Source organism: Eptesicus fuscus, chromosome 8, assembly GCF_027574615.1.
Source record: "Eptesicus fuscus isolate TK198812 chromosome 8, DD_ASM_mEF_20220401, whole genome shotgun sequence".
In the NCBI taxonomy this organism is placed as follows: Eukaryota; Metazoa; Chordata; class Mammalia; order Chiroptera; family Vespertilionidae; genus Eptesicus; species Eptesicus fuscus.
The window spans coordinates 3,058,569-3,074,756 of NC_072480.1; the positions used below are offsets into that span (position 1 = coordinate 3,058,569).

At 42.4% G+C, this 16,188-nt stretch overlaps 1 protein-coding gene across 1 annotated transcript in view; it reads left to right on the forward strand.

Annotated features, from left to right (window-relative positions):
- FREM2 (FRAS1 related extracellular matrix 2) overlaps positions 1–16,188 on the forward strand; it is a 363,685-nt gene that overhangs the window by 269,309 nt on the left and 78,188 nt on the right. Inside the window, exons 12-16 of the mRNA XM_008160427.3 lie at positions 646–776; positions 3,084–3,242; positions 4,710–5,013; positions 11,563–11,694; positions 13,100–13,431. Of these exons, the coding sequence (XP_008158649.2) occupies positions 646–776; positions 3,084–3,242; positions 4,710–5,013; positions 11,563–11,694; positions 13,100–13,431 (1,058 nt within the window). The remainder of the gene's footprint in view (positions 1–645; positions 777–3,083; positions 3,243–4,709; positions 5,014–11,562; positions 11,695–13,099; positions 13,432–16,188) is intronic.

Consider the following 16,188-nt stretch of genomic DNA (forward strand, 5'->3'; position numbering starts at 1 on the left):
TATCAGGAAGGCAGGCAGGCGAGCAGTTGGGAGCCAGCAGTCCTGGATTCTGAGAGGGATGTCCCAGATTGGAGTGGGTGCAGGCTGGGCTGAGGTTACACCCTCCCCAACCCCACCCTACCCGTGCACGAATTTCATGCACCAAGCCTCTAGTTTAAGATATAATTTGATATGTTGATAAAAATCTTAATTTTACATTCAGCTTTTCCATGTATATACATAATATAAATACTGTTCACATTCAGTAATAACTGTGATCATATTCATTTGACTTATGTCCTGTTGGTTTAGAAATTTTTGGAAATAAGATGCAAGTTTGTCTGGTTATGTCCTGGTATTAGAACTGTTGATTATCCTTTCCATAATTCAGCATGTTTTCAAATTGAGGTCCAATAAATAAATTTAGTAGCTTATGATTAAATTTTTTTCAGGGTAGAATGGAATAGAATAGAAAATATTAGAGTGTAATGAATATAGTAGAAATAGATGATTTTTAAAAACTTTTTATTCCATTTCATTCACACACACACAACACTGGTCCATATTGTAAAATGTATTTCACATTGTGAATTGCTCACAAAAACAGCTTAACAAAAACTCATATTCATATGTAAAAGATTTAAATCTGTGATTTTGCACTTGTAGAAATTGAATTTAAGGAGGGAGACACCCAGCACATTGTTGAAATTGAAGTAATCCACGATGGGGTTAGAGAGATGAGAGAGGCCTTCACTGTTCACCTAAAACCTGATGAAAATATGATAGCAGAGACACAGGTAAGTAATAAATACAGATACAAATTTATAACCAGCATTTTATGAGGGAAATTGCATATAAGCATCTCATAGTGTACAATAAAGTAATGGGACTCTGTACAAGCCTTATATAAAGGAGATGTACATTATCTCTTTCAACTCCGAAATAAATTTGTTCCTATCTATATATATAAAAGGCTAAGTGACCAACCATCCATCTGTCCGACCATCCGACCAACCAGCCAGCTGGTACATATGACGGGCGCTGGCAATTTAAAAATAAATGTTGACTTGCACATGTGTGATACATATAAAGCTCTTGCTGGTACCAATAGCACACGTGTGTTTCAATCTGTCATTGTCAGTTGTGAATTTGGTTGACACTTCTATTAAAGAGAAAGGATGAATAGTGATATTAAAATATTTCTTCAAATTAGTTTCCTTTCAATGTGCATGAATCCGTGCACCAGGCCACTTGTTAGATTATAATCAAGAGATTCATGTCTTTGTTTGAAAAATCATGTTTGTACAAACTCAAGGGCTAGAGTCACTGAGTCCTACATCTGCCCATGTAAAGTAAGTAACAACTGAATTTAGAATTAATCTCCATAGAGAAAGCATCATCTCAGCACAAAGATGAGACCATTAGTTCAGTGCACAACTCATTAAAACACACATTTTAATTCACAAAATAGTTTGCTAATTTTCAAAAAATCTCCACCTTTTCAACCTAGCTTTATTAAATTGACGTCTAGAGTAAATATAACACTTACTGGCACTCACTTCAGCATAGCCCAAATGTTACAGTTCTAACACCTCTTTTCTTTTTATTTAATTTATGTTTCATAAGCAACCAATTTTTCTTTAAGATGAACAAATTTACACATTTTTTACCTTTAAACCTAAAACAATGTTTTAATAAGTTTTTATTGGTTTTAGAAAGAAAGGAAGAGAAAGTGAGAGAAAGAGAGAGAGAGAGAAACATTGATGAGAGAGAAACATCGATCAGTTACCTCCTGCAAATGTCCTGAATTGGGAATCGAACCAGTGATCTCTTGGTGCATGGGACGATGCTTAACCAATTGAGCCACACAGGCCACGGCCTAAAATAATTTTTAAAGCTAAATTATTTAGGAACAGATCAATATTTATAATATCTATGCTTAAATGTACTTTATTTCTTTTATTATTTGTTTCACTATTTGAGATCAAATTAGAGAGATTTTCTTCCTTAAGTATGGGCTACCATTTTGTAATTTTTACTACTTGGTGATATTTCTGCTACAGTGTCTTGATTTTCTTAAAGGCATATTTAAAATTGAAGAAGTGCCCTAACCGGTTTGGCTCAGTGGATAGAGCGTCGGCTTGTGGACTGAAAGGTCCCAGGTTCGATTCCGGTCAAGGGCATGTACCTTGGTTGCGGGCACATCCCCAGTAGGAGGTGTGCAGGAGGCAACTGATCAATGTTTCATTTTCATTGATGTTTCTAACTTTCTATCCCTCTCCTTTCCTCTCTGTAAAAAAATCAATTAAAAAATATGTTTTAAAATTGAAGAAGTATGGGCAGAAAATCTTTTTTTAAGCCTTGATCACATAAAAATTAGTCTTTTGTTATTTTTATGGAGCATAATATTAAACTTTTTAAGTAAAAGAAACAGAGATTCACTTCAAGTTATAAGAGCTTTTTTAAAGAATACACTTACAAATATAGATTTGGAAACTATGGTAGTTAGATATTGGAAGATTATTCAGGAGCTAAGGCAAATTTATTAGCAAGGTGTTCTGAATTCTTTACCAGCAGTACATGTTCACAGGTTCCTCTCTGTCATGACTCAACTTCTCCCTCTGCCTGTGCTTCAGGCTCCTTCGACCTCTGACCATTTAATTTAAGGCTTTGCTTTATAACTGGCTCTCACTTCAGCATAGCCCTAGGATCTATCTTCTCTCAGGATGTCTTTTAGCTTTTCTCCCACTATCAACTAATTGACTTTTTTATGGATCTTCTACATAACAACTCCAAGACAGATTTAGCTACTTTCATCACAATTTATAGAAAAAAATTAGAGCCCAAATGCCTCATGGGCCTTTGGCCAACACAAACTGCCCTGGGCTCAGGTACCCTCCCCTAACACCATAAGATATGGCCAAGGTGCCAGAGTCACGTGGAATAAACCGTACAGGATCTGTCACTCTGAAAGGTATCTGCATGTGACAATTTTATCATGCTAAAGCCAGGGACTTGCCAAGCATCATGGCATTGTTATGTGCAATAGAACCGCTAAGAGTCAAATATTTTAATAACCACAGACAATTATCTTTTCCTACTAGGCGACGAAAGCCATTGTGTATATAGAAGAAATGAACAGCATGGCAGATGTCACTTTTCCTTCTGTCCCTCAAATTGTGTCCTTATTGACGTATGATGATACTTCTAGAGCTAAAGAGAATGCTGGGCCTGTGTCTGGCTATCCTGTCATCTGTATCACAGTGAGTAGGAAATTGAGGAAAATTGTAAAATAACCACTTAAAATAATTCTAGCTTAACTAATATGGTATTATCTTTGACATGAATAAATAAAAATGGGAAAATACTACAAGGTTTAAGCCTTGAACTTTGGAAAGGAAAATATAGCATTAATCAAATAAAGTTCTCATTTTTCTTCCTTTAACCAACAAAGCTTAATTAAGTGACGTGTACATAGATTGTTATTTCTTGTTATCTCGGTGTCTCTCACTAATAGGAAAATAAATAGGGGTTGAATTCTGCACTCAAGGAAATAAAAAAATAAAAGAGAAAAACATGTGAAAATTAGTTACTATGGGACAAAATATGAACATATTCACAAGAATAATGCAGCTCTATGTACAAGGGAAGGCTTAGGAATTTCAGTTTAAAAGAAGAGTCAGATAAGGGAAAGTCATTTCAGGAAGAAGTAATTGCATCATAAGCTACATCTAGAAGAATAGCAAAAAAAAAAAAGTGGCATATTATCTTGTACTGCTTTGAGAGAGAGAGGAAAAGAGAGGGAGAGAGGGAGAAACATCAATATGAGAGAGAAACATCAATCAGTTGCTTCCTGCATGTGCCCCAACCCGGGATCAAACCCACAATTGGGGTATGTGCCATGACCTGGAATTGAACTGGTGACCTTTTGGTATATGGGACAATGCTCCAACCAACTGAGCCACACCAGCCAGGTCAAGGAATGGTATATTATTATTACACTTTTATTTGCCTACTCTTGAATCTAAATTATAAGCTCCTTGTGAGCAAAAACTAGGGCCTATTTTTATATCAAAACAGCCCTGGTATGATGACCTACATAAAATGGGTTCACAATAAATGTTTATTGAATTAACAAGGCAAAAATAATAATTTGGTGTCAAGTTATAGAGGTCTTTAAATGTTACATTAAAGAATGTGGATTTCATTTGTTGGGTAGCAAGGAGTTCTTGCATAGAATTTCATGAGAGGAGAAGTTGTGTTTGAGTGTTACCATGGAAACAGTGTGGCCCTCAATTAGGGAGGTGGTGCTGGGAATGGAAAGGGAGCAATTTAAGAAATATTGCAAAAGAAGTATCAACCAAGTTCACTGACCCACTGGATGTGGGGGGCAAGAAGAGAGAAAGGAGGGAAAAAGGGAAGGAGACAGAGAAGGAAAAAAGATTCTCTATCCCACCATTATATGGACAACTCTGAGGGTTCAAGAGGTGATGAAATGAATAACACTTTTACTTGTATCAGTTAGAAGTAGAAACATCCAATAGCTGTTTGAAATGCAAGATTAGAGTTCATAAAAGCTATCATGGCTAGGAATAAAAATTTGAGGGTTGCGCAAATAGCATGTAGGAAGGGGGGAAAGCATTAGTGAAAGCACTATGGTGGAACTTGAGATGAATAGTTTACACATTATTCTATACTGTGACCCTAACATAGTTCTGTGTTCCCCGTAGGCTTGCAATCCTAAATATTCAAACTATGACAAAACAGGTTCTATTTGTACAAGTGAGAACATCAATGACACTTTGACTCTGTACCGATGGCTGATTAGTGCACCCACTGGCACTGATGGTGTGACCAGCCCCATGAGAGAAGTGGACTTTGACACCTATTTTACATCATCCAAGATGATCACTTTAGACTCCATATACTTTCAACCTGGCTCCAGGGTACAGTGTGCGGCTCGTGCTGTCAATACCAATGGCAATGAAGGCCTGGAGCTTATGAGCCCTATTGTAACCATCAGTAAAGAAGAAGGTAACATATTGCTATTTTCATATGAAGATCACTGGGTTACCATGGCATATTGGAAATGTTTAATTTCTGGTTATTAAATTTTTTCAAATGCCCCATGTATTTTATAATATGCTATACTAATAAGTACTTAAAAGTGAGAATCCGTTTTAAAATATTTATTTAAAAATATTGGTTCACTCCATATTTTAAAATCACCTATCATACACCAGAATTTTTGCTGGCATATAAGTGCTTTATGCTCAGAATGTTAAAAAAATAAATAAATAAGACAAGATTATTGTCCTCAAGGAGTTTAAACTCATATTGAGGACACAAAGTTTAATCTGGACAGGGCACAGAAATGAAAAAGTGGTAGTGATTAGTTCTACCCAGAATTGGTCAGGAAAGGTTTTATTAAACAGGAGATTCTTAATCTGAATCTTGAAAACAGAGGGGGAAAAGGCATGAGTAATGACTCAGAGAAGCATGAAAAAACATGGAATATTCTGAGAACTAAAAGTAGAGAAATGGAAGGCATGTGAGAGGATCAGGAAATGAAGCAGATGTTATACAAGGTTCAGACCTAGGAAATTTGGCTCATATATGATGTTAAAACACTCCAAGTTAGTTGTTGCATGAGTAGGAGTTTGCTGGAGTCTGAAAAGGAAGTATCATCCAGGTAGAGAAGTATGTACAAGTGCCCAGACCTTGATAATACTAGGGAGATTGTGTTCAGAACTGGAGCTTGACACTTTGGGTGGAGAATAGGATATGGTTAAAGATAATAATGAAAAGATAGGAAATCCACTTTATAAACCAATCCTTCACTCTACAGAAACCATTTAAATTAGATTTTAAAATACATGTTTATTTATAAGATTCTATTTCTAAAACTTGTATTTGCATATAAGACTTAGAAGTATACTTGCTGCATAAAGAAATGACTATGTACCCCCCCCCCCATTATTTAGTAAGGATCAATATTTTTTAATGTAATGTATAGTAAATATGCTCTTTTATTGGGATTAAAACATACGGTGTTTAAGTTTCTCTTAAAACCAAAATTTTGAGTTGGTACCAAAAATAGAAAAATTAAGAAATACCTTAAAATGTCCTACTAATAAAACAGACAGCCCAGGTACTGAGGCCTGCCTTCTGATTTTATTCCTGTCCTAATACCCCAGTTTGTACAAGTAGAAAATTATATTTCCTAGATATCTTCAAATTGTAATTCCCTTTCATGATATTAAAATGAAAACATCAAAATTACCTTAAAGCAAATATTGGAGAAAGATTTTTATGTCAAAATTCATGAGTGTCAGAGAGAGAGAGAGAAGGGGAGGGAGGAAGAGAGGCAGAGAGAGAGAGAAGAGAAATAATGAGCTATCTACACTAATAAAAGAGAAAATGCTAATTGACCGTACCTTCGCTACGCCCACAGCCAATCAGAAGCGATATGCAAATTAGGCCAACAAAGATGGAGGGTAAATTTGCATATGCAGGAGGGGCGGGCTGTGTGACACTGCTACAGGGTCGAGTCCACCATTGGGACCCAGCAGGCCTGGCGGCAGCGCCTGTCACCACCTACAGGGTCCAGGTCGCCATCGGGGACTGGACAGGCATGGCGGGCAGGGATTGTCGCTGTCCGTGGGGTCCAGGCCACCATCGTGACCGGGCAGGCCATGTGGGAAGCTCCTGATGCTGCCCGTGGGGTCCAGGCAGCCACCTGGGTCTGATCAGGCCAGCCGGGCTGAACCTGACTCTTCCCGCTGGGTCGAGCCCACCATCGGGGACCCAGGTAGGCTGGGGTGGCCAGGGTCTCTGGGATCATTATCTGCCCCTGGGCCGCCTGTGGACACTGGTGGAGCAGGCCGGGGTTGAACTTTTTAATGAAAATGGGATGCTTGTGCCCCGGCCCCCCACGCCCATCCCTGGCGAGGAGAGGGCAGTGGGCAGTTAGCAGGCACCAGGGCTTGGAATGGACTGGGAGCAACCTGCAGGCATGCTACCAGGAAGAGGTGCTGAACCATGATGACACAGAGGGCTGGCTGATAGAGGTGGGAAAAGGTGCAAACGAGGCGGCTCTTGCTGGCGCTGAGCTTGAAAAGCGCATCAACAGCCTGATGGACAAATCGCCTTTCTGAAGAAGGTGCATGAAGAGGAGATCGCCGAGCTGCAGGTGCAGATCCAGTAGCTCAGATCTCCATGGAGATGGATGTGTTCTCCAAGTCCGACCTCTCTACAGCGCTCAAGGACATCGTGCCCAGTAGGAGAAGCTGGCTGCCAAGGACATGCAGAATGCAGAAGAATGGTACAAGAGCTGCTCACCATGCTGACCGAGAGCACTGCCAAGAACACCTATGTGGTGTGCGCCGCCAAGGACGAGGTGTCTGAAAGCTGCCACCTGCTCAAGGCCAAGACCCTGGAGATCAAAGCATGCTGGGGCATGAACGAAGCTCTGGGAAAGCAGCTGCAAGAGCTGGAGGATAAACAGAACTCTGATGTTAGTGCTATGCAGGATACAATCAACAAATTAGAAAATGAGTTGAGAATTACAGAGAGTGAAATGGCATGATATTTAAAAGAATACCAGAACCTCCTCAATGTGGCTTTGGACATTTACATTGCAGCTTACAGGAAACTCTTGGAAGGTGAGGAGACCCAGCTCAGTTTCACCGGCGTGGGAAGCATAGCCAGTGGCTACACCCAGAATTCCCAGATCTTTGGTCAATCTACCTAAGGTGGTTTACAGACTAGCTCCTACTTGATGTCCACTCACTCCTTCCCTTCTTAATACACGAGCAACATCCAGGAGGAGCAAATCGAGGTGGAGGAGACCATTAGGAAGCTAAGGATAAACCCCCTTCTGAAGGAGAAGCTGAAGAGGAGGAGAAGGAGAAGGAAGTGGCTGACAAAGAGGAAGGAGAGGAAGAGGAAGAAGGTGCCAATGAAGAATTTGAGGATGCAAAGGAGGAAGAAGAAGAAGGTGAAGGTGAAAGAGAAGATGCCCGAGAAGCTGAGCATGAGAAGAAAGATGAAGGTCCTGGGGAGAAGAAGCAACCAAGAAAAGATTGAGCCCTCCTTTCCTTAATTATTTCAGGAATAATTCTCCTGAAACCAGGTCAACCCCATCACCAACCAAGCAGTTGAGTTCCCGATACTAGAAGAATTAGAAGTCAATATATAAAATATTCTGAGGTGATTCAGGTTGGACATTAAATGTTGTGCTATGACTTTTCTCCTTATGAAGAGTATCTGTTTGCTTGCAGAGTGGCTTCCTGGCTTGCTGCCAGCCTGTGCATGGTACATGCCTATGTGTTCAGGATCTATGACAATGTGAATAATTCAGATGTTTACAATAAAAACAAATGAATACATGAATTCACTGATATTAATGTTAAACTTCATGGAAAAAATAGTCTTTTGAATCTTTGGTGGTTAGAAATTAAAGACCTCAAATCATATGCAATAAACATTAAATAAAGTTACACTGAATGACAAAAAAAATAATAATACATTAGGGGCCAGGAAACGTTCAAAGAACTGGGGAACCATTCCCAAATCAGGAAGGGAAGTCACAGGGTGTATATTATTGCTATGAATACAGTATTTTCTACTACTTACAACATATACAATGTAATGTATTAGATGCCTTCCTAGCACATGAAGTATGTATTCTCATAGAGTAATACTGGTACATATGTTATAGTTATGGCAGTATGTCATAGCCTATCTATATTAATAAAAGGGTAATATGCTAATGAGACCTTCCAGAAGTCCTTCCAGACAAAGCCATGGTGGTGGGACCAAGGCAGAGGCAGTTAGGGGTGATCAGGCCAGGAGGGGAAGGCAGTTGGGGATGATCAGGCGAGGAGGGGAGGGCAGTTGGAGGTGATCAGGCTGGCGGGGGGACAGTTGGGGGCAAGCAGGCTGGCAGAGGGGACCAGTTGGGGGTGAGCAGGCCGACAGGGGGGTGCAGTTGGGGACAATCAGGCCAGCAGGCAGAGTGGTTAGGGGTGATCAAGCAGGCAGGCAGGTGAGTGGTTAGGAGCCAGCAGTCCCGGGTTGCGAGGGGGTTGTCCAACTGTCAGTTTAGGCCCAATCCCACAAGGGTCTCAGATTGGAGAGGATGCAGGCCAGACTGAGAGACACCCCCCCATGCACGAATTTCGTGCACTGGGCCACTAGTAATTTATAATACACATACTGTAAGAAATTACATATATAGAGAAAACTAAACATTTTGTTCTCTTATTTCAAAGACACATAATTTTCTGTTTTAAAAATAAGTGCATATTTTAGTTTTATCAGCTTATAAATAATGTATATTTTATAACTAGCAATAAGTATATTATTCTACAGTAAACATCAAATCACTTAATTAAACTACACTTACTTTTTTTCCATTGATTTTCAATCATCCATACTGTGTCTGTTCATACTTTATATTAAAACTAAAGGCCTGGTGCATGAATTTCATGCACTGGGGGTTGGGGGTGTCCCTCAGTCCAGCCTTATTCCTCTCCAATTTGGGACCCCTCGAGGGATGTTTGACTGCTGGATGTCCGATCCCACAGGCAGTTGGACATCCCTATCACAATCTGGGACTACTGGCTCCTAACCACTTGCCTGCCTGCCTGCCTGACTGCCTGCCTGATTGCCCCAACTGCTTTTGCCTGCCAGCCTGATCATGCCCTAACCGCTCCCCTGCCAGCCTGATTAACAACTAACTGCTCCCCTGCCTGCCCAATCGCCCCCAACTGCCCTCCCCTGCTGTTCCGGTCGCTCCCAACTGCCCTCCCCTGCCAGCCTGATCTCATCCCGAACTGCCCTCCCCTGCTGACCTGGTTGCCCCCAACTGCCCTCCCCTGCTGTCCCGGTCGCCCCCAACTGCCCTCCCCTGCCAGCCTGATCTCATCCCCAACTGCCCTCCCCTGCTGTCCTGGTCGCCCCCAACTGCCCTCCCCTGCCAGCCTGATCTCATCCCCAACTGCCTTCCCCTGCTGGCCTGGTTGCCCCCAACTGCACTCCCCTGCAAGCCTGGTTTCCCCCAACTGCCCTCCCCTGCAGCCTGATCTTGCCCCAATGGCCCTCCCCAGCTGGCCTGATCTCACCCCCAACTGCCCTTCCCTGCCAGCCTGATCACCCCTAACTGCTTCTGCCTGCCTGATCACCCCCAACTGCCTTCCCCTGCCAGCCAATTTGGTTCTGATTGGTAGGTTTCTATGCTAGTCAGCGTCAAAAGCTCTGCCTCTTAGGCAGCCATTGGCTCCTCACAGTTGACCCAGATTTGGTTCTGATTGGTCAGTTTCTATGCCAGTCAGCATCAAAAGCCCCACTTCCTAGGCAGCCATTGGCTTTTCGCAATTCACACAGATTTGGTTCTGATTGGTCGGTTCCTATGCCAGTCAGTATCAAATCTCCGCCTCCTAGGCAGCCATTGGCTCCTTACAATTCACCCAGATTTGGTTCTGATAGGTCGGTTTCTATGCCAGTCAGTATCAAATCTCCGCCTCCTAGGCAGCCATTGGCTCCTTACAATTCACCCAGATTTGGTTCTGATAGGTCAGTTTCTATGCCAGTCAGCATCTCTGGGCCTATCTCCGGGCCTGAGCATAGCGGCAGGGCTGATCAGCAGCCACCCCAGGCTGCTGGCAAGCAGCTGAACTGCTGATCTCTGGGAGAGAGAGAGAGGCTTGGCTGCTGGTGAGGCTGCCACTGCTGATCAGCCCTGTCTCTCTCTCTCTCCAGGAGGTCAGCAGTTCAGCCCATGCACTTGTTGCGCGTGCAGCCTGGCAAACAGAACAGTTGAGCCTCCCGGTTGTTGCGTATGTGACGGACCCAGGGTTTTTATATATTAGGACTAGAGGCCCGGTGCGTGAAATTCGTGCACACGGGGGAGGATAATCCCCAACCCAGCCGACACCCTCTCACAATCCAGGACCCCTCTGGGGATGTCCGACTGCCAGTTTAGGCTGAGGTATTGGGCCTAAACCAGCAGTTGGACATCCCTCTCACAATCCGGGACCGCTGGCTCCTAACTGCTCACCTGCATGCCTGCCTGATCACCCCTAACCACTCCCTGCCTGATCACCCCTAACTGCTTGCCTGCCTGCCTAATTGCCCCTAACCCTTCTGCCTGCCTGCCTGATTGCTCCTAACCACCTCTGCCTCGGCTCCCACCACAGTGGCTTTGTCCAGAAAGACATCCAGAATGACGTCCAGAAGGTCATTTGACTGTCCAGTGTAATTAGCATATTATGCTTTTATTATTATAGATAATTTTGTGACTATATGCTCATAACCTAGAATATTCAGCACATATTAAATCACATTGAACAACTATATTTTTCTCAAACTCTATAAAAATACCCCAAATGTTAGGAAGTAGCCAGTAAACTTTTTGTTGTAATTACTTCTCACACTATGGTCTTCTGCTTTCTATTCCCAGCAATGCCTTGAGTCCAGAGAGAATATTAAAATACATGGAAAAATCATAGTGCCTATTTTTAAAATATTCTTTAGACGTTGTCTGTTACCTACTTTTAGCATAAATGTGCTCATTTTTAGGTCTTTGTCAGCCTCGGGTGCCAGGGATAGTGGGAGCAGAGCCATTTTCAGCTAAATTGCGCTACATGGGCCCCGAGGACCCAGAGTACACAAACCTTATCAGGCTCACGGTGATGATGCCACACACAGACGGTAGGTGACTTGGGTAAACAAAGTCATGAAAAGTTTACTTCCATGTTTATTTTACTGAATATTCTATTTAACTAAGCAGACAATAAGTGCTCAATTTGCAACTTGAGCTTCAAGTTTTTCTGTTTCTTTCAAATGTTTCTGCTTTTTTTCTGCCCATTTAACATTCTGGCATTTTAAGCATTCTCTAACATTAGATAAACTTAACATATGTCAAAACACAATGGAATAAAATGTTGGTTAACATGCTAGCTATTATGAAATAGCACAAATATATCTTCAAAACTTTTTATCTTGGACTTATAGTAAAGCATTTTGGTATCTCAAATGTTTGCCTTCAACATGTATTTGCTATTTCATAGCTGTAGTTTTAGAAATCCCTCCCAATATTTATTGCAATAACTACGACATTTCTTAGGTACTGAAATAAAATTAAGAATGCAACTAGGATTATTGTATTTTTTGTTCATTTTCTCTGGGTAGGGAAGTATGGCCAGAATTTGTGAGTCAATAATTTTACTTATACTTTATGAACATTTTTCTATATACAGAAGACATTTTCAAGTTGTATTCCACTCAATTCACTTTATACCTGAAGTAAATGATTTGTTATTACTCGGTTGCTAGTTATATTTTAAGTAGCTAAGAGAGATGAAATGTTAGGTACTATCAGAAACTACAAGGTAAACTCTCCCACCCTCATAAAATGTTTTGTCTGTTTTTTACAAACCCAAATTTGTTTTGAGCAGGCAGATTAGATTGACAGGAATCTGTACCTCTTTATGACATAACATTGGTCCCACATTGGATCGCTCTCTCTATAGGTTCATTTTGGATATGTGACTCAGGGGTGCAAAGGGTGGAGGAGAAACCTATCAGGCAAAAACGGACCTACCACAGTGAGAGAATAGGGTGGAAGAGTCCAATAATATTTTAGTATTATTAGAAAAATAGCTTTAATGTTATAGATCTCCTGAAAAGTTCCCAGGACCCTAAGTGGTACTGAGAAACTACTTTGATAATCATTGCTCTATAGTATTTTATGACTTGTCTTCTCAAGAGATAAAGAAATTAGAAAGTGTTCTAAGCCCTTTGCTGTTAGCAAACAAAATAGATCCAGAGACATGGACACATGCAACAGACTGGAGAGTCTCAGACAGAGGGAAAGGGGGGAAAGCAGAGAGGTCTTGGGGGGGGGGGGGGAGCAGGAACAGATTAACCAAAGAACTTATATGCATAACCATGGACACTTAATAATAGTGCGGTGAAGGCCTTAGGAGGGGGAGAGGAGGGGAGGAGGGAAGAAGAGGTAATTGTAGGAGGAAGAAAGAGGACATCTGTAATACTTTCAAGTATAAAGATTATTATTTTTTAAAAGAATGGTAACAATGATTACAATTCCTCATAGGCATGCTCCCTGTGATCTCCACTAAAGAACTTTCCAACTTCGAGCTCACTCTCAGCCCTGATGGCACAAGAATTGGAAACCACAAGTGCTCGAATCTCCTAGATTATACTGAAGTAAAGACCCATCACGGTTTTTTGACTAATGCTAAAAAAAATCCAGAAATAGTTGGAGAGATGTATCCTTACCAGTATAGCTCATCTATCAGAGGTTCCAGTACCTTACGCTTCTACCGAAATCTGAACCTCGAGGCCTGTTTGTGGGAGTTTGTTAGCTACTATGACATGTCAGAACTTCTCACCGACTGTGGAGGCGCTGTTGGAACAGATGGACAGGTATGAATTTTTAACATCTAAATTTTGGTCACTGATAAACCAGTTGGCTTGTTCAGTTACATAGATTTGGACTAAATCCCAAATCCAGTTTTCCATCTTGGTGATATAATTCATTAAGTATAAGAGGGACCAAATAATTGGCATGAATGGTGTGAAAAGCCGTGTCTATTTCTGGAACAATGTATCAAAATATATCTATTTTTAACAACATTCTGAATCTGCTATGATATAATAAAAATCCAAATATTAATTGGTTTTCAAAATATACATTCTCTGACACACTTTTCTATCTTTTATATATACAACCCAGATAGCTTCTCTAGTGAAGTCCTGCACTTACCTGCTTAAGCCTTATCCTATTATATCTGGCCACTTCTCCAATGTATCAAGGACATTTTTAATGCAAATGTTGCCCTCTACTATATTCCTCTCTCCAGCCAAATCTTACCATAAAATGATCAGCTAAATTTACTATCCTTTGCTGGTGTCTTTTTTTTTAAATCACAATTTCATTATTTAATTTTTAAGTTCAGTATTTTTTTTCTTTTTATTACCACTGCAAGCTAGAAAACTCATTGTTATGATTTGAAGTTGAGTTCCCTAAGGTTCTACTCTGCATTAGGTGAAAACTGGCAACTTGCAGGTTTCAGTTAAGTTTTGTCTGTCTGAGAGGCTTAAGTTATATAATCCTAATATATAAAAACCCTGTGTTGTGAGGACCAGTAAGACCAAGGCTTGACCAACTGGAAGTCAGTCCTGCAGTCAGTTCCACTGCAGGCAGTTCCCCAGCACTAACTGCTGAGGGGGCTGCGAATCAGCCTCTGTGGCAGCTTTTGATAAGCACTTGCCTTTCTCTTTCTCTCCCAGTCTGGCCAGCAGCCGCACCTCCATTTCTCTTCAGGCCTCCACTGAGGCTGCTGATCAGCCCCACCTTTCTGATCAGGTCCCATTGATAGGCCAAGAGACACTGACTGGCATAGGAACCGACCAATCAGAACCAAATGTGGGTGCTGTGAAGAACCAATGGATGCCTAGGAGGCAGAGCTTTTGACATTGATTGGCATAGGAACTGACCAATCAGAACAGAATCTGTGTGCTGTGGGGAGCCAATGGCTGCCTAGAAGGCGGAGCCTTTGATGCTGACTGGAATAGAAACCAACCAATCAGAACCAAATATGGGTGCTATGGGGATTCAATGGCTGCCTTGGAGGTTGAGCATTTCATGCTGACTGGCATAAAAACTGACCAATCAGAACCAAATATGGGTGCTGTGGGGAGCCAATGGCTGCATAGCAGGCAGAGCTTTTGATGCTGACTGGCATTGAAACTGACCAATCATAACCAAATCCGGGTGCTGTGGATAGCTAATGGCTGCCTAGGAGGCAGAGCTTGTGACACTGACTGGCATAGAAACTGACCAATCAGAACCAAATTGGCCAGCAGAGGAGGGCAGTTTGGGGAAACAAGGCCAGGAGGGGAGGGCAGTTGGGGGAAACCAGGCCAAGAGGGGAGGGCAGTTGGGAACAAGATCAGGCAGGAAGGCTGGCGAGCAGTTAGGAGCCAGTGGTCCAGGATTGTGAGAGGGATGTCCCAGATTGGAGAGGGTGCAGGCTGGGCTGAGTGAACCCTCCACCCCCCTCCCATGCATGAATTTTGTGCACTGGGCCTCTAGTCTACAGTAATAAAAGCGTAACATGCTAATTCTATCAGACCGTCAAACAACCTTCCGGACGTCATTCCAGATGTCCTTCTGGATGAAGCCGCGGCAGTGGGTGCTGAGGCAGAGGCGGTTAGGGGCAATCAGGCAGGCAGGTGAATGGGTAGGGACAATCAGGCAGGCAGGCAAGCAGTTAGGGGCATCAGGCAGGCAGGCAGAGTGGTTAGGGACAATCAGGCAGACAGGCAAGTGGTTAGGGGTGATTAGGCAGGCAGAGTAGTTAGGGGCGACCATGCAGTCAGATGAGTGGTTAGGGGCGATCAGTAAGGCAGGTGAGTGGTAAGGGGCAATGAGGCAGGCAGGCAGAGGCAGTTAGGGGCAATCAGGCAGGCAGTCAATTGGTTGGGGCAATGAGGCAGGCAGGCGAGTGGTTAGGGGTGATCAGGCAGGCAGGAGAACAGTTAGGGGAGATTTGGCAGGCAGGCAGAAGGGTTAGGAGCAATCGGGCAGGCAGGAGAGTGGTTAGGAGTGATCAGGCAGGCAGGCAGAGTGGTTGGGGTGATCAGGCAGTTAGGTGAGCAGTTAGAGGTAGTCAGGCAGGAAGGAGAGAAGTTAGAGGTGATCAGGCAGGCAGGCAAGTGGTAGGGGTGATCAGGAAGGCAGGTGAACGGTTAGGAGTGATCAGGAAGGCAGGCAGAGTGGTTAGGGGTGATCAGGCAGGCAGGCCAGTGAGCAGTTAGGAGCCAGCAGTCCCAGATTGCGAGAGGGTGCAGGCAGGGCTGAAGGACACTCCCTCCCTCTGTACACAAATTTCATGCACAGGGCCTCTAGTTTAAAATAAAATTTTAAAATAGCATAACCATGATAGAGAAGCATAAACATCATAGAAAAGACTAGATTCAGTGTAAATTATTAAAATTTTAGGACCTTATTATAAAATTCTAAAAGCCTCAGCTGAATGGCAAAACAACCTAATAAACATATTGCTTACTCTCTTAGAATAAAACCATGTCTCTAGAGAAAAGACCATCTCATTTTCCCCTACTTTCTTCCTTGGGCTTAAACTTCTACCCCAGCTATTGATGTTTTCCTACATCCCA